This window comes from Neoarius graeffei, chromosome 26 (genome assembly GCF_027579695.1).
Source record: "Neoarius graeffei isolate fNeoGra1 chromosome 26, fNeoGra1.pri, whole genome shotgun sequence".
NCBI classification, from domain to species: Eukaryota; Metazoa; Chordata; class Actinopteri; order Siluriformes; family Ariidae; genus Neoarius; species Neoarius graeffei.
In genome coordinates this window covers 50,295,100-50,314,472 of record NC_083594.1, presented here as the reverse complement: position 1 = coordinate 50,314,472, position 19,373 = coordinate 50,295,100, and the positions used below count along the sequence as shown (strand labels likewise).

General features: G+C 41.1%; 1 protein-coding gene across 1 annotated transcript in view; it reads left to right on the top strand.

Annotated features, from left to right (window-relative positions):
• The window catches only part of magi1b (membrane associated guanylate kinase, WW and PDZ domain containing 1b), a 296,936-nt gene extending 277,970 nt beyond the window's left edge, over positions 1-18,966 (top strand). Inside the window, exons 18-22 of the mRNA XM_060910209.1 lie at positions 1,519-1,722; positions 5,901-5,994; positions 6,093-6,180; positions 11,463-11,606; positions 17,782-18,966. Coding sequence (XP_060766192.1) covers positions 1,519-1,722; positions 5,901-5,994; positions 6,093-6,180; positions 11,463-11,606; positions 17,782-17,970 — 719 coding nt within the window. The 3' untranslated portion in view covers positions 17,971-18,966. The remainder of the gene's footprint in view (positions 1-1,518; positions 1,723-5,900; positions 5,995-6,092; positions 6,181-11,462; positions 11,607-17,781) is intronic.
• The last annotated feature ends 407 nt before the right edge of the window (positions 18,967-19,373 follow it).

Below are 19,373 nucleotides of genomic sequence, written 5' to 3'. Positions count from 1 at the left end.
ATCTGGCAGCATCACACGCCCCGATCTTGATTATTTTTCTACGTGTTTCTGATGATGATTAATGAAATCCGCTTTATGGAGGAGAAAGGAGCGTTCAGGGGATCAGGAAGTTTTCTCTGGATGAGACCGTTGAAGCATCATCTGGCTTTGGGTGTCTTTTATTTCCACACGAAGCGCCAAACATGCAGCAAAGTGATAGTACTCCCAAAATAAAATAAAAAAAAAGATCAAGGGAAGTGTAAAATGCAGGAATGAAAGCCACTTGGTGTTCATAATGACAGAAGACAGAGTTCATCGGAAGAAAAGGTGAGAACGGAGGATTTTTGATCACCTCTGTTGACCGAGTCTGTTTGCTCAGTTTATGAGTGGATGTCCTTGGCAAGTCGGCAACCGGCGATCCTCACCTCTGAAATAACACACAGCGAGCGGTGAAGGGTTCCCATCTTGGAGAGGAATGAAGAGTGAGGGAAGCAGCGTTCATTCGTTCTCGGTAATGAAGAATCGAGGCGCAAGGCAGTAAAGCGTGTGGGTGGAAAGAAACCCTCAGGGCAAAGCCAGAGATGCTGAGAGTCTTAGGCACTCCGTTCTTTATGCAGCGCACAAGGCCATATTTCACAAAAATTACATTCGGCACATAGTACTGTGCATCTCATTTAATCGAGTAAGAGCATTTCTGAGTTTTTCGACTGACCGGTGCCAAGGATTCTCGTAGTTATAGCATGTTTTATCTGAATTCCAAGGTTAATCTGCTGTATGCTTGAAAGCAGGTATTTTACTTCATCTGTCTGACAAAAAATAAGATCCTGAGTGAATATTCCATATAATTTATTCTTTATTCATTCCTTTTAGCTAATTGTGTGTTTGTGGAGGATTGAGTGACTTTTTTTTTTTTTCTCGCAGTGTAACTGCCTTCTTCAGACAAGCAAGCCTCGTGCATGAGCCCTGTCCAGTGTGCTTTTTTTTTTTTTTTTTTAACGAAAGCATCTTAATAATTTAATTCTGCATTCTCCATAATTCATTACGTGAGCACGAAGGGCACGCTGTACAGCTCTGCAGGGATAAACGTGAGTTTGAAGGATAGATTTTTGAATTTGAAAAGACATATCGCGTAATTTACAGACGGAGAAGGAGATTATGAAAGCTATTTAAATGGTGAAACCCGACTTCCTGCTTTCATGATTCAGAGCAGAGTTGATGCTTTCCACCTCGTAATAATGACAAAAAATGGTCATCTTTTTTCTTTCCTGACTTTGTTCTGCCATTCTCACTGCCTCACACGATACTTGCACCTTTCTCTTTGGGAGTTGGGCTGGAACGGAGCTCGACATGTGTTCATTCTACATTGTTATAAAACAAGACTGAAATTTTTCCACTCTTTATCTTGGGTGGCTTGGTGTATTAACCTCTCTGCCTTCTCTGTGTCTCCTTTTCCCTTCTCTCTCTTTCTTCTCCTCCTCTGTGGGCTGCTCCTTTTTTTTTTTTTTTTAATGAAAACACCATTTTACAAATGCCAAAAAGCTGGAAACACATGTGTGGCCATGCCTCATAAAATAGGGAGGATCATCGAGGGCAGTCCGGCGGACCGCTGCGGGAAGCTGAAGGTGGGAGATCGTATCCTCGCCGTCAACGGCTGCTCCATCACCAACAAATCCCACTCGGACATCGTCAACCTGATCAAAGAGGCGGGAAACACGGTCACGCTGCACATCATTCCAGGAGACGGTGAGATGCACAGAATATTAGAACATTAACAGTGTCCAACTCAGCTTCAGTGACGGAGGCGTGGCCTTTGAAAGTGAATGTCTGTCAGTATTTGTAAGCGGGCAGTGAAGGAGGTGTGGTTTCTGTTCGACCCCTGTCAATCTTTTTTAGACCCCTTGCACTCATGTCACATTTACGTTAGCAACCGTCGCTACTCTATACCTGGGGGACAAGCAAACTTTGTTTACATACTGAAGCCAAGCGAAGATGTTCGGCATCTGTTGCTGTTGTCTGGAAAAAATCGACAGCTAAAAAAGCTCTACTACCGGGTTACTTGGATAATCTTAGTCAGAAAGAAGCGAAGGATGGATAGAAATGGAAATTTGAGTTTATTAGCGGTTATGATCCGTACAAAATTCCTCGCAACAACTGGAGTAATGGTGTAGATTTGTGGCCTAGCGTTAGCATTAGCTACATGTTGGAATATACCTTCTATCCCCCCCCCGAAGAGTCCCGACATGGAAAGACGGTTTTTAAAAAACTACAAAAGCTAGAAAGCCTTCTTTGTGTCAAGACTTTTTCTGACATCAGCTTTTGGGAACAGAGTGCTGCGAAAGCCTTTTACTCTCAAAGGACTCTGACCTGAACTGTGGGCGAGATGGTATTCCCGTCCCTCCGCGTCTCAACAACCCCAAGGACATCTAGTTACAGAGCTATTTACACTCTATCATTTATATAGTGATGATTATTATTGTTAAAACAATATATTGCTTGAGACTTTCAAACAACGTTGTAAGATTTTATTTTAATTTTATCCAATAGCGGATGGTACAATAATTACAAACGCTAACAGAATCAGCACATTCCAGTTGTCGCTATAGTCATATAGTAACTTGGATCACCCTTGTAATAATTTCAATGAATGGTTAATGTTCAGGTCCCTGTTCATTTATTCTCGATTCAAAAGGCACAACTGAGTCACACAGGTTGATCAGCGTGTAACAGACGGTAACTGGTTTTCCTGCCTTAGTCGATTTATTCCTGTTTCACGTGCATGCAGCTGTTGTAAAGTTCAGTCTGTTTGTGTAGAAGTCTCTCGAACTGGGGGTTCATTACTACAATGACTCCATGGTGACATTTTGCACAGGACTGGGTTCCTCTGATAACAGCAACAAAGCTTCAGTGCTCTCTGTTCTTTCAGGATATGTCGCTCCTTGTTGGATTTTTTTTTTGAACCGAGTTATGTCCGAGTTGTTTGAAACCAATCTGGGTTTTCCCGTGTCGAATAAAGAAGCTGCTTCACCTGTAAGAAAATCAAACACTTTCATGACGACGCTAACTCGAACGCGAGCAGAAAAAATAAAACGAGATTCTTAAGCAAACTCTTCCACAGTCACTTCCAAGACTCTATTTTTTATTTTTATGTTTTTTAAGACAATCGCGAATTTGTCTGGAGTTTTCAGGCTTGGCTCGTCTCATCACGCTCTCCTAAACCACTCCTTTCTTCGTTGCTCTTGAAACATTTGCTTCTCTTTGTTAATGTTTTTCTTGAGAGTGGAGAGACTGTTATACCTTTTATCTGTTTCTCGATTTGAACGACCAAAAATGGCGCTAAAATGAAGCATATTGAAGACGGATTAAGCCTTGCTGACATGAGAGGGTGTTTGTTTGACTCCCAGGTGTAATTATCACGTGATGTGTGACGTCATGCGCAAGGGGTCTATTGGTAGAGATATGGCCTCTGTGAGACCAGTCAGTCTCCGAGGAGAAAGTGTGGTCTCTGCCCCGTGAGTCTTATGGAAAGGAGCATGGCCGAGGTCATTTATACAGCAAAAGAGGCGTGGCCTCCGTGAGGTCCCTGTTAGTCTTATAGAAAGAAGTATGGCCTAGGTCAGGGATTTTCAAAATGTGGGAGAGTCAGCCCCCCCTCAGAGAGCAAATAAACAACAGCGCCCCCCCCCTTACAATTTTTGTTGTTGCTATACTTAATGTTCCATTCGTATTTAAAAAAAAATGGTTGTTGTACACATTTTTTTTTTTCTTTTACACATTTTAAACATCTGTGCTTTTTGAAAACATCTTTTTTTTTACACATTTAAAACATCTGTGCTTTTTAAAACATCGTTTTTTACACATTTTAAACATCTGTGCTTTTTAAAACATCTTTTTTTACACATTTTAAACATCTGTGCTTTTTAAAACATCTTTTTTTACACATTTTAAACATCTGTGCTTTCTTAAAACCTGTTTTTTACACATTTTAAACATCTGTGCTTTCTTAAAACCTGTTTTTTACACATTTTAAACATCTGTGCTTTTTTAAAACATCTTTTTTTACACATTTTAAACATCTGTGCTTTTTTAAAACATCTTTTTTTACACATTTTAAACATCTGTGCTTTTTAAAACATCTTTTTTTACACATTTTAAACATCTGTGCTTTTTAAAACATCTTTTTTTACACATTTTAAACATCTGTGCTTTTTAAAACATCTTGTTTTGCACATTTTAAACATCTGTGCTTTTTTAAAACATCTTGTTTTACACATTTTAAACATCTCATCGTTAGCTAGCACCTCTTGGCAGACAACACACTGTGGCAGTGGAGCATCTTCAGATCCAGTCCATGAAAATCCAAACTTTAAATAATCGTGGTCGTACTTCCTTCTGTTTTTGCTTGGCCCAGACTCTGTCTCCTCACTCACTGTAGCTTTAGGTACTAAAAATCGATCCATTTTGTCTCTGGTAAAGGCTAGCTGAAGTTCGTTAAATGTCCGCAATAGTAACTTATTCTGGTTTATTTTTCCTCACGTTGCACCCCCCTGAAGAACTCTGGCGCCCCCTAGGGGAGGCGCGCCCCACACTTTGAAAAGCCCTGGCCTAGGTTATACATACAGTGCAAGAGGTGTGGCTTCTGTCAGACCTGTCACTCATGACGTCTGTGCTTCAATCCCAGTGAAGGTGGCGTCTTGTGAGGTTTAAACATCTCCAAATGGTATTGTATCTTCACTTTAAATCAGTCTTCTAAATGATAACGCCGGTTTGTTGTTGATTTACTTACCCTAACTGACTGAGCAGTTATTACACATGTTGTTCCCCGGGGACACTAAACTACTCCCTCTTTTATTCCAGACCCATTTTCTCATTTAGCTGTTAATTCTGTATTAGTGCTAGAGAGAGGAATCTTCAGCTGAGCTGTAATAATGAGACTGACTCGGTTCCACTCCGGTTTGTTTTGCTTACGAGAGCTTATTGCTCGAAGAGCGTGGGTAGACGTGCGGCCAGATCCCGGACGGCACGTTCGGCTTATTTAAGAGCAGTGTCACGAAGAGAGAACAAGCTGTTTGGAGCGGAGAGGATGGTAAAAGAGTGAGTGAGTGTCGAGGCGAGGCACTCGGTAAGATCCTGTTCAGCTGTGATTTACAACAGCGAAAGCTCTGTTGCCTGTGGCATCCGTCTGAGCTTTAATCAGAGGAGAAGGATACTCCATTTTGTCTTTTTTTTTTTTTTCCCCCCCATGGTGCGTATGCACACTGAGACGAGTGAATGTAATTTTGTCCTCCTGTGGATATTTCTAAAGTGTCTTTCTTTTGGTTCGGGATAAATTTATCTTCCAAAAACATCTCCTGTGCCTGAGACATGTGAGTCAGCGCGCTGGATTTTTCAGCAATGACGGGGGTGAAAAACAAAAGCCTGCTATGATCAGTGGAGTGGAAATGACAGAGAGGCATAGGGGGATAGGTACATCGAGAGAGAGCGAGAGAGAGACACACACAGTGAGGGTGGTGAGATGGACCAGTCCTGCTGAGATGCACCTTGATGGTACGATCACAGCAATGAGGAAAAGTACAGTTTGTTACCTTGATTTCTAAGAGTGCGCATCTGTGTAAGATGAAATCCAGCAGTTGCAGTGACTGCATTCGCTCGCCATGATGGATGTGGTTATTTCTTTTCCCCGAGTACACCTCGGCTGTATCAGACCCGCTCCTGAGCAGAGCTTTAATCTATGTGGTGTGTTTATACATTGGTGTATTTGGAAATGCTTTTTCCCATGAGAATGTTAGATTACTCTCTCACACACACACACACACACACACACACACAAAGTACAAAGCCATTTACATGCCATTATTTCTCTGTTTTGCTCAGCCTCTCACTTTTTTTTGGTTTACAAACAGTCCATCTCTCTCCGTCCCCAGAGTCATCAAACGCAGCGCTGCTGACTAACGCTGAGAAGATCGCCACCATCACGACCACACACACACCTCAACAGCAAGCTGCACCTGAGCCAAGGTAGGCCAAGCACACACACACACACCTGCTGTCAGATTGGAAAACTTTTTTTTTTTCTTGTTTTTCCAGTCAACATGAATTTTGTCCATTTCTCTCAGAAACAACACCAAACCAAAACAGGAGTCTTTCGAGTTCAAAGCACCACAGGTTCCTCCTCCGCCAGCCCCCACACAAGCTACAAACCAGGTACGCGCTGTCACACTTGCGCAACACACACACACACCAAGTCTGAGTTAGCAGCAAGCAGTGTTGGGCACGTTACTTTCAAAAAGTAATTAGTTATAGTTACTAGTTACTTTTACCAAAAAGTAACGGAGTTAGTAACGGAGTTACTTTGTCATAAAAGTAACTAATTACCAGGGAAAGTAATTATTCCGTTACATTTTGTTCCCCCTCAAAAAACATCAAATTCAATTAGTGTAATCATAATAAAAGTGAATGTTAAATGTGTTTAATGACTGAAATGGACACTTAACAGAACCAATTAGTAACGTTATCTACACTATATTAATATTTTTGTGGGACAATGTGAGATAAGACATATATCAAATGTAATATATTTTTGCAGTTATTAAAATTATGTTACTAATTACTGGCCACTGACGAGGACAAACGCTTTGTTCCTCGACATAATGTGCATTGCACGTAAACACTCTTGCCTTTTATTTCAAGTAATGAAAAGTAATGTCTGTATTTCCAGTGTGAAAGCGCAGTGCTGGGCTGACCGCTCGCCATCGCTGTGTCTTCCGATTGAAAGAGCGCGCAGTAGTGCAGTAGGCGTGGCCTACCTACGTATGTTGTCCAAATCTACTCTGATTGGCTGACTGTGCCGTTGTCTCGTGTCTCCCCGCCCCACACTGAAGCAGAGTAAAGAAAGGCTGAACGAGCAGCGTGCCAGATGAGAACAGCTTTAATAAAGTAACGCATAGTATTTTATTGTAAGTAACGGGAACGGCGTTATAACGATGTAAAAAGTAATTAGTTAGATTACTCGTTACTAAAAAAAAGTAATGCCGTTAGTAACGCCGTTTATTCTAACGCCGTTATTCCCATCACTGGCAGCAAGCGACATACAACCAGAATCTTCCCTCATGACATATCAGCTTTTTCCTTCGCTACATATCACAGAAATCATAACCGTTTTTGTAAGTCATAAAAATCTGGAGGTGTGCTGTTCTAGGAGAATAATCAATGATGCAGCTCAGCACGAAGCAGAGTTACTATTACTACCCTGAAGTTAACGATCAACTGTGAGCTGCTGCTCACTTACATATCCCCCCCCGCTCTTGCTTATATCAGAACGCAAGCAAGCGAAGGAATAGGATGCTTATTATGAATGTTGACAGTGACAAATAATTAACCCTGAGACAAGTCAGTCAAGAGCAGTGTTCTCCCCAGAGAGTCTATATATTGTGTAAATACAGTGGTGCTTAAAAGTTTGTGAACCCTTTAGAATTTTCTATATTTCTGCATAAATATGACCTAAAACATCATCAGATTTTCACACAAGTCCTAAAAGTAGATAAAGAGAACCTAGTTAAACAAATGAGACAAAAATATTATACTTGGTCATTTATTTATTGAGGAAAATGATCCAATATTACAGATCTGTGAGTGGCAAAGGTATATGAACCTTTGCTTTCGGTATCTGGTGTGACCCCCTTGTGCAGCAATAACTGCAACTAAACGTTTGCGGTAACTGTTGATCAGTCCTGCACACCGGCTTGGAGGAATTTTAGCCCGTTCCTCCATACAGAACAGCTTCGACTCTGGGATGTTGGTGGGTTTCCTCACATGAACTGCTCGCTTCAGGTCCTTCCGCAACATTTCCATTGGATTAAGGTCAGGACTTTGACTTGGCCATTCCAAAACATTTACTTTATTCTTCTTTAACCATTCTTTGGTAGAACGACTTGTGTGCTTAGGGTCGTTGTCTTGCTGCATGACCCACCTTCTCTTGAGATTCAGTTCATGGACAGATGTCCTGACATTTTCCTTTGGAATTCGCTGGTATAATTCAGAATTCATTGTTCCATCAATGATGGCAAGCCGTCCTGGCCCAGATGCAGCAAAACAGGTCCAAACCATGATACTACCACCACCATGTTTCACAGATGGGATAAGGTTCTTATGCTGGAATGCAGTGTTTTCCTTTCTCCAAACATAACACTTCTCATTTAAACCAAAAAGTTCAATTTTGGTCTCATCTGTCCACAAGACATTTTTCCAATAGCCTTCTGGCTTGTCCACGTGATCTTTAGCAAACTGCAGACGAGCAGCAATGTTCTTTTTGGAGAGCGGTGGCTTTCTCCTTACAACCCTGCCATGCACACCATTGTTGTTCAGTGTTCTCCTGATGGTGGACTCATGAACATTAACATTAGCCAAAGTGAGAGAGGCATTCAGTTGCTTAGAAGTTACCCTGGGGTCCTTTGTGACCTCGCCGACTATTACATGCCTTGCTCTTGGAGTGATCTTTGTTGGTTGACCACTCCTGGGGAGGGTAACAATGGTCTTGAATTTCCTCCATTTGTATACAATCTCTGATTGTGGATTGGTGGAGTCCAAACTCTTTAGAGATGGTTTTGTAACCTTTTCCAGCCTGATGAGCATCAACAACGCTTTTTCTGAGGTCCTCAGAAATCTCCTTTGTTTGTGCCATGATAGACTTCCACAAACATGTGTTGTGAAGATCAGACTTTGATAGATCCCTGTTCTTTAAATAAAACAGAGTGCCCACTCACACCTGATTGTCATCCCATTGATTGAAAACACCTGACTCGAATTTCACCTTCAAATTAACTGCTAATCCTAGAGGTTCACATACTTTTGCCACTCACAGATATGTAATATTGGATCATTTTCCTCAATAAATAAATGACCAAGTATAATATTTTTGTCTCATTTGTTTAACTGGGTTCTCTTTATCTACTTTTAGGACTTGTGTGAAAATCTGATGATGTTTTAGGTCATATTTATGCAGAAATATAGAAAATTCTAAAGGGTTCACAAACTTTCAAGCACCACTGTACATTTAGTCGGTAAACAGGAAGTCGATGTGCGACAGACCTGAAAATGGTACACAGGATATACTGTAGAACCCCAAGCTGAAGCTCGGTACCAAATATCAAGTAGTTGTGATTTGTAGTTGCTGAGAAAAGTGTTTGGAGAATTTTGTAAATCCACGCTATATGTTTCGTAAATACATTCAGTCGGTAAACAGGAAGTCGATGTGCGACAGACCTGAAAACGGTATACAGGGTATAGAACCTCAAGTTGAAGTTTGATACCAAGTGGCTATGATTTGTGGGTGGTGTTTCAGACGGATGGAGGTAAACCAATATACCTCCTCTTTCAGAGCGGGGGTATAATAATTTTCTTCCTATCCGTGTGTTTTTCCCTGAGATCACGCCAATTTGCTGATGACAGTGTTGTAGTACTCGAGACGGGTCTCAAGACCGCAGCTGCAGGGATTTCACAAAATCGCCAATGCATTGTCTGATTTATTTGTTAACATCGTTACTGTGATTGGATGTAAAATTCCTGCTTCGAATGCAACCAAAATGTGACTCGTTGCTGAATTTGAAATTTTCATTCCTGTTCATGGCAGTCACCCTTCCCCCACCCCCTTCACACTCGTACCCCTTTTCCACCAAATCAGTTCCAGGGCTGGTTCGGGGCCAGTGCTGGTGCTGGTTCACAACTCATTCAACTTGCAAGCCAGCTGAGAACCAGTTTGCTTTTCCATAGCTCGCGGTGCTAAGGGAAGCCACGTCATTACGTCGCTGTATGTCAGTTACGTCGCTACGTTTGCACAAACCTTGGCGCGAATATCGAAGCAAAAACAACACGGAAGAAGCAGCAGCAGCAACAACAACAATAATAATAATGGATGACTTCGCGTTTGTACAGCTGCTGCTTCTCATCGCTTAAAAATGGCGATCTTTCGCGGTCTTGTTATTGTTGTTGGTCTTAACAACTCCGCCCCCCCTGCTGACGTAAGCGGTTCTTTCCTCTGGCCCAGCAGAGAGTTGGTGCTAGCCTGGAACCGGTTTTTCTGGCCCCAGAGCCAGTTCTTTGTCAGTGGAAACAGAAAACCCGGTTCCAAACTAAGCACTGGCCCCGAACCAGCCCTGGAACTGCTTTGGTGGAAAAGGGGCAACAGTGGTCTGGTCCTGGTCTTGACTCTGTCTCGGTGCACTCTGATCTCGGTCTTGACTCCAACATTAGCTGACGGAAATAGTTTGTATTTATGTTTAATGTGGTGAAATGTCTGCGAAACGAGTTCGTTCCTTTTATCATTTTGGTTATAGCAGCTATAAATGGTCCTCACCAGCTTCTCTTAAGTGAATAATAATAAAAAAAAAAATTTATGGAAAGCATACCGACCTGTTAAAGCGCTGACACTGGAGACTCCTTACATTATTTAAAAAAAAAAAGTCAGCTTTCAGAAAACCTTACCATTTTATTTTATTTTTTATCCGTTGATATGGACCAACAGCTGAAACTGCTGTCCGAGCTGCTGTTCTAGAAAATGAATCAACACCGTCTGACCCATCAGAAAGGAGAATTGAACAGAGGAGCTGTCGTATAAATCCAGAATACGTAACTGTGCCTGATCAAGTCACCTGATGGACTACTTTTGTTTCTTTTAAATTTTAAAGAAATGTTTTATACCACGTTTAGAAGCATGGCAACTTTTTTTGGTCGTCATTTAAAAAAAAAAAAAGCTGGTCTTTTGGCTTTATTTCCTCACACATTTCATTTCCTGCTAGCTAATTCATTCAGGCCCTGTTTCTTGTCTTAAATTTGAAAAGGAGTCCCGCGATTTCACCTCCAGCTCTGACCAGTGAGTGCAAACTTTTTATCTTGGTGTCGAATGACAGCAGTCTTGGCCTCTTTTTAAATTAAGATGTCTCCATGTTGCTCTGCACTGAAAATCGGGTACGAATCGACTGATCCAACGACTGACTGGTTTTGTTCAACCTAAACCTTTCTTACATGAGTGTACATTGGAAAAGCCTGTCCTATCATCCTTAACATCAAACATTTTGAAAGCTATTTAACATTAAATTGAAAAATAAATTGAGGTAATCCATCTGTACCTTCCCTTCGCCTCAACACTGCCAGTCTCGGTTTGTTCTTTGTCATGCTTTTGAGATGCCTCCTGTCCTCTTTCAACTCTATCCCAAACCAAAAATACTTCCACCTCCCTCCACACACACACAAACAGGGACTGCTGTTATCTATTATTCATGCTGTACTTCAGCCATCACTGCTATCCGCTCTGTGGGTGACTTTCCTGCAGGTGAATTTGGAAATCAGAGCTCCGAGCTTTAAACAAGAGGGAAAAAAAACCCACATATGCGCGCGCGCACACACACACACACACACACACACACCAGACCCTGCTGACCTTGAGCTTAATGAAGTGCTTTTCTCTTATATACATGTGCATGTGTGTTTAGGAGGGGGAGCTGTACTCGGTGGACCTGGAGAGGGACAGTAAAGGCTTTGGATTCAGTCTGCGCGGAGGACGCGAGTACAACATGGACCTGTACGTGTTGAGACTGGCTGAAGACGGAGCAGCAGCACGCAGCGGCAAGATGAGGGTACAGATCCAAATCAAATTTTGTTCGGGTCCAAACTGCTGGATACTCTGGGACCTGAACTCCCCTTTAAACCAGACGCATTGACGAATAAACACGCACAAAGATTAAACTCTGTTTGAACCTGTAAGGATAAACATCACAAGTGCACAGATCGTCTGAAACGGTAGCCGTGTTATTTAAAGTGCCATTCCACCATTGGATGTATTCTTTGGCATAAAATACAATATATTTTGACAACATATATAAATGGTATCACTAGATAGAGAAATCTTTTAGCTTCAAAATGATATATCAAACATAATTTTTTGACAACGACAAGTATATTAATTTTGCGACCAAAGTCACCTACCCTTTTAATTTCCGCGCGTGATGTCATCGGCAGGTTCCCCTTCTTGTGTACCACGTGACGTGTGACGTGGCACATATTATCAGCAATGGCGGATAGAACGCGATAAAAATAATACCAATAAATCTAGCTAATACCAATAAATCTAGCTAACTGAAAGATTAACTCAAAAATTTTCGCAATTTTTTTGGCCCCCATATACGAGGAGAAATGACTCTCTCACTTTGGGGGTTTCCTGGTCTAAAAATAGACCGACACGTGGTACACAAGAAGGGGAACCTGCCGATGACATCACGTTTCACGACCGCGCGGAAATTAAAAGGGTAGGTGACTTTGGTCGCAAAATTAATATACTTGTCGTTGTCAAAAAATTATGTTTGATATATCATTTTGAAGCTAAAAGATTTCTCTGTCTAGTCATGTTGTCAGAAAATATATTGTATTTTATGCCAAAGAATACATCCAATGGTGGAATGGCACTTTAAACATTTTCAAAGCGATAAACTGAACCCTTCACTCGTAAACCAAATCAGTGAGCGATCTAATGAGCGACACAACACTTGGCAGGGATCCTGTTACCACCCAGAAGTTTATGGTTTTCATATAGCGGCACATTTCAAAGCATTTTATTCCTCGTATACCATGACCTTCTGCCCATGTTATGGAAAACTACATTTTTACGTCTAACTGATTTGATACCGATGAATCCTGCATAATCGCATCAGGACCAAAATACAGCTTTGAATCTGAATTGTTCAGGTCATGTTGAAGTCAAACTTGAAGAATTGTATTTCAGGAAAACAAGGATTCAATAAAGGAAAATGTTACATTTCAATAAAAATCAGGGCTCTACATTAACTTTTGAAACCACTTGTCCTGTCGGGCAAGTTGAAAGGAAACTTACTTGTCCGAATGTGAAGTTGACTTGTCCGAAGAAAAATTTGAGAAAAAAACCCAAAAACTATTTGTAATAAACTAATTTCACCAGAATTACTTTCACACAATCTATTCACTGCAGAAAAAAATTGGACTCCATCAATCATTAATTTATTTATGAGAAATTGAAAACCAGAAAATTAAAATTATACAGTATATTTTCATTTTTAAATTATTAACTTTGAATATATATCCTCCACTGATTAATTGTTGTTGTCTAATTATTCATTGTGGCTCCTGTATGGTATTTAATGGTCGCGATGAAAGTTGCGGTGTTTTTTAGGTTTTTGCTGCGATTACATTGCGGGAGGAAGTGAAAGTTGCGAGAAATTGTTGCGATTTTCTCTTTTTGTGATAAAATTGAGTGATATGTTAAATATTAAGTTATTACTGAAAAACTATTGATTAAAAAAACAAAGACACTGAGAAATGGTCCTATAAACAACTTTACCAATATAAAAGATTACCAGGACTACAAAAATGCAGAAAAATAGGCTTTACTTATCCAAATGCACCTGTTGGTTCAAAAGTTAAAGTGCAGAGAACCTCACAGCACAACATGAAGTTACCTTAAAATATAATATAAATACCTCAGCTTTCATGTAAGAAAAAAAAAACTATTAATACTAGTACTGTGTGCAGGCAGTCTCTCCTGAAGACTAAATTAAACAATAATTATAAACTAATAAAATAAATGGCTCAGGCTTCATAGAAGAAAAAAAAAACTATTTGAACAGAATCTCACAGTATGATGCTGAAGCTGCCTAAACAATGGAAAATAAAATACCGTTTTGGCAAAAATGTTGGCATCCATTAATTTCTTGTATTAAGTAAAAAAATAATGTAAAGTGCGCACAGTCCTTCACTGTAAACATAACACACTTTCAGTAACAGAATTGAAGCCTACAGAAACACTGACTCGTGCATGCTGCTGCTCTTGAACGTATACATAGAAGTAAGGCGGAAGGTAGTTTGTCAACGTCACCTCAAGACGACGCCAACGATTGGTCAAATTTGCGGGAAAGTTGCGGTGATTGGATATAATTGTAACACGGCCTTGAATTCGTGGGGATTGGTTGAATTTGCGTTGAAGTTGCAAATCGCAACATTGCGAAATCCTGGAGGGTCTGATAAACGACCGTTTACTTTTCAGCTCAAATACACGAAGCGGTATTGGCCGGTTTCGCAAGCGGAATATTGCGCATGCGCACATCGCTCTTTCCGAAGAGAAACATCCGCCGATTCATCAAAACAATATGTCCAGTGAGATGCTTCGGAAATCATGTGAATAAACTGACACATTTGATATGTAACCCGAATATCGGCGTATTTTGGCACTTGTCCGATCGGACAAGTAACTGAGACCATGAACTTGTCCGACATAAAGGATCACTTGTCCCGGACAAGCGGACAACCGTTAATGTCGAGACCTGAAAGTGCTGGATTGTACTGGCGTTTCCATCCAGGGTGTGTTCCCACTTAAAACCACCACACCATGAATGGCACTCGAGATACAAGTGTAGCACAAAGGAGATTAGCGAGGCAGGCAAAGCTACAACAGCTAAAACCCGTTATTCAATCCACGCTCACTGGATATGAGCAATCGCACGCTCTGATTGGCTACACTACGACGAGGATATCAGCTCATATACCATGAGTAGAGAAAAACAAAATGGCAGCGTGTTGCTGAAGCAACCGAGGATGAAATAAAAACTACTCGAAAACAAAACCCCCAAAATAAAAAAGCAACAAAATATGGAACAAATGTAATTGATGGTAAGAACGTTTTTTTTTTAATTGGACCCCAAGAATTATTGCATTTTTCACAAATTGCTCCTGTCATTTCGCCGGTTTGTTTAGATTCTAAGCGGAAATTTTTTTTGATGGGCATTTTGTATAAAGTTTTTATCGAATTTGCAAAAAAATGAAAATAACAATGCTCAATTTTTCAAAATCCAGTGAATGTGGATAGAATAAAACAGTTACTCCAGTCAATCTAATCGTACATAGCTGATAGACAATTCGGTTGCAGCTGCACGCATCATCAGCTCATGTCCACCTCGATTTCGTGGCATAACTGTTAATTGTATTGTCGATGAGCGCTCTGAAGAGGACGTGAATTGGTTTTCAGATTTGCCCTGATCACGCTCACTGTAACGGAGAAGGGGAAAAGTGACCAGCACAGTCCCGTCTCCTGTTCTCTCGTGGTTTCCTCAACGATGCTGCTTTGAACACCAAATCACTGACTTCATTTTTCTTCTGTAGCGAGAAAAGGACAAAAACCGTGTCATCAGTGGAAGGGTCACCCGTAGCCATCGTTAGTAACCGCGAATAAGCTGCGTACATCGCTCAGATTTCGAGTTAGCGTCAGAGTTGAAGTGTGCCAGAACTGTAATGGCACTCCGGCTCTGGTAAGCAGGTCGAGAAGGTGTCAGGAGCAGAGGAGCGCCGGTGTAATGATGTTCCCGGGAGAACAGGACCGACAGATAACCCGAGACAGGAAGGAGAACAGAACAAAAGGATTCCTATAATGTATTTATATCTCGGTGAATCTCTTTGCGAGTTCTGTGCTGTCACTGTTGTTTGAAGATGTTCTTGATTGCCGTCTGGTCTGTTTGTTGTATTCATTTTGAAATGAAAATGAGAATACAAGGAAATGTTTTTGTTTTTCCTGGCACACTCAAGCAGGAAAACTTCTTTTTTTTTTTTTTCTTTCTATCCCCCCCATGAAATTTTCAAAAATATAATAGACTTGTTTTTAAAAGCCTAGAAATCAAATATTCATGAATCCGACTCTTAAAAAAATCCACAAGAAATACATCTCAGCATTCAGAGTCGTCCAGGAAGCACGAGTCAGCACCCACGTTTCATCCTTCTCCATTTTTCATTCTGAGCCGTCAAATGGGAAATACGAAAACCTAAAAAAAAAAGGCATGCATTTATTTATTTATAAATAAATTCGCCTCACCCCCACATGCCGGTATCACCAACAACAGAAAATATGAGGAAGAATCCGAACAGGAAAAAGGGCGAAATCATGAAAAGATGTCAAACGTGGCATCATCAGATGGAGCCGGATAATTTTCAGGTTTATTTGAAAAATGTTTTGATCTGATCCCCTTCCCCTCCCCCAGACAACTTGTCTCACTCTCCTTCACTATCACACTCTTACGATGTTTAAAATGCATGTCATTCTTATTAGTTGTTTATCAGGGACTAAGGCCCTGTCCACACGGCAACGGATTCAGGTGAATCTGATAAAATTGTTTATCGTTTCGGCCTGGCGTCCACACGGCACCGGCGTTTTGGGTGCCCCAAAACGAAATCTTTTGAGAACGGGTTCCAGAGTGAAAAAATCTGGCAACAGCGCCGTTGCGAAGTCGTCTGGATGAGTAGAACTGATTTGTTTACGATGACATCACAACCACATGACTGTGAGTGCTTCACACCGGGTAGAAGTGTAACGAACTCGATGCGAGTTGTCAACAAATCCTATAACTTGGTTCATGAAACGTGCTTACAAAATATTTTCACTGTGAATATTGTGTAATGGTGCAAAGAGAGAGAGAGAGAGAGAATAGCCCTTAGGGCAGAGTCTTTAGTCCAAACACTGCGGAAGCAGTACCAAACCGCGCACTGCCCGTGCGCTTTCCAAAAACAATCCCGCCAGCAAAAATAGGGAAAAAAAAGGAGCGATCTCACCTCTTCAGATGTTGGTTTAAGTCCGACAATACATTCCTCAAAAAGGGCGTAGAAGAACAAAGTAATCCATCAATGTGTAGCATTCAATTTATTCCGGACCATTAAAGAATTCTGGAGGATATCAGAATGTTGGCGTACCGGCTTCCATCTACCCCCATTCATTCCTCTCTCTCCCCATCTACCCCCGTTCATTCCTCTTTCCGCGTCTTTCGTTTTACGCTACTGATTAATAATCAAAACTTTATGTGGCTGATGCTACAGAAGAAGGGGTTTATACGCATGCGTCTACTTCTTCTATTGTTCTGGTGTCTCCGATGGGACCGTCTTACAGCGCACGTAATGGTGTGGTATGTGTATTGCATCGTTTTCAGCAAGCGTTGCGTTGCCATATGTACCTGATATTTTACTGATCCGTTGCCCATGTGGACACAATATTTAAAAAAAAAAAAAAATCTCGTTGCCGTTGTCGTGTGGATGTAGCCTAAGAGTGATCTTTACTCTTCTCAGGAATCCTCCAGGCTTTTCAAAGATTTTGTTAACTTTATCCCCAAACTGGGGGGGGGGGGGGGATGAGAAATGGAGCAATACGAGAACTCTGACTGACTGTAGTTATTTCCGAGATGTATATTTTTTGAGCAGCTTATTTTTTCATTTTGAAAATAAATAATTATTCTATCCACATTCATTGGATATGCGCAAGCACGTGCTCTGATTGGCTACTCTACTACTAGGCTATCAGCTCATACCGTATACCTTGAGTAGAGAAAAAGGAAATGGCGGTGTGTTGCTGAACCAGCTGAGGATGAAATAAAAACTACTTGAAAACAAAGCCCCCCAAAAAATAAGCAACAGAATATGAAATAAAAATATCTGATTGTAAGAATCCCCCCCCCCAAGAATTTATCGCATTTTTCACAAATTGCTCCGGTCATTTCGCCAGTTTGTTTACATTCTACGCGGAAATGATTTTGTCAGACATTTTGTATCAAGTTTTAATTTATCAAATTTGCAAAAACAAAAAAAATGCTCTGCTTCTCAAAATCCAGTGAATGTGGATAGAATAAAATGGTTATTCCGCTCAATCTCGTCGTACACGGATTATAGACAACTCGGTTTCATGGAATAACTTGAATATACTGGTATGCAATGACCTCCTTTGTGCGTCATCTTTCACATTTTTCTTTCTCTCAGGTAGGAGATGAGATTTTGGAGATTAACGGCGAGAGCACCAAAGGCATGAAGCACACCCGCGCCATCGAGCTGATCAAAAGCGGCGGCCGGACGGCACACCTGGTGCTGAAGCGCGGCGACGGTTCTGTACCCGAATATGGTGGGTCGATCTACGAAAACGTCCCTTTCTCGCCAGTCTTCACACCATGACAGACCAGCAACCCTCCTCTCCCTCCCATCCCCCCTCCTACACACACACACACACACACACACACACACACGTGCCAGCCCTCTCTGTCATGGCCTCCTGCTATTTGGTGATGGGTTTCTTGATGTTGCCTTCAGCCTCGTCTTTGCATCTGAACAGGGGATGCTGGGAAAATAATTCCATGGGCACATGCTCAAAAAAAGTGACAGCCTGTAGAAATTTATTTCGAAAAGCATAACTGGATTTATTACTTCTCAGATGCCTCAAGGACTTGTAGGTTTTTAACGCTGATAAGTATGCAAAAAAAAAAACCGCAAACTTGATTAACGTCTGGAGTCAGTGCGGTGTAAGTAACATATTTATGATATTTATTGAAGGTGAATGTACGCTACTGAGAAGACTTTAAGAGACTACGAAAGCATCCTTGTACCCTCTCCACCAAGATACTGTCGTAGAGCTGTTCACGGATTTTGCCCTCGCTTAGTCCGAGTCCACAGACGCTTCAGTCAATCCACTCGCTCTTATTCTCTGTTCGTTAGGATTCGTCAGGTCACGTGATTTCAATCCAGCCATAATGTCTGTTGCTGCATGACGTCTTCAGTACAAAAATATTTTTCCATAATATTTATGGAAGATTCGTTGTTAAGCGTTCAGATATGTGGAATTTGCCAGTGTTCTTTTCATGCATTCGGGTTTTTTTCCTCCATGTATTTTGTCAAGTTCAAAATGTGACGATTTTTTTATTTCTTCACAAATGATCTCTGTATATTTTTGTACCTTTTTTTCTACTTTTATGTTCATCTACATGTTGTCACTTTCTGTTTGTAATGTACACTGCATTATTCACTCTGTGTATGTGTGTGTTGCATATTGTGTCTATGGAGCTTGGGTCTATCTGTTTGCTGCTGGGTTTGGTGTTTTTGGTGTTCTGGATATCTCTCTGCTATTAATGTTTATTTTTCACTCAGTGGTGGGGGCATTTTATGGACAATCTCTCTTTGGAAAAAAATAAACATTTTCCATTGCAAAAAAAAAAAGTCACGCTTTTTTTCTTTCTCTTTTTATTTTTTAAAATCGGTTTCTGGTATCTAAATGATCTGCTTGTCTCTTTCTTTCTTTCTCTTTTCTGGTTTAAATGGGTTGTGGTGGTGTCTCTCCCTCCTCTCGCAGCGATGGCCGCTCAACAAGCCACAGCCGGCACGAGAAACGAAAAGGCAGGAGAGGCTGGTTTCTTCCAAAACCAGACCACGGTTTGTAGCTGCCGTGTCTGTGCTGTGCCGTGCCATGCCGTCATTGTTCATTCTGTCCACTCGCCCACAATGCATTGCAACCCCATTCTGTGATCGCTCCTCTCATTTCAGTGAAAAATCAATGGATTTATTTGCGCATTTAATCTCTGATCACA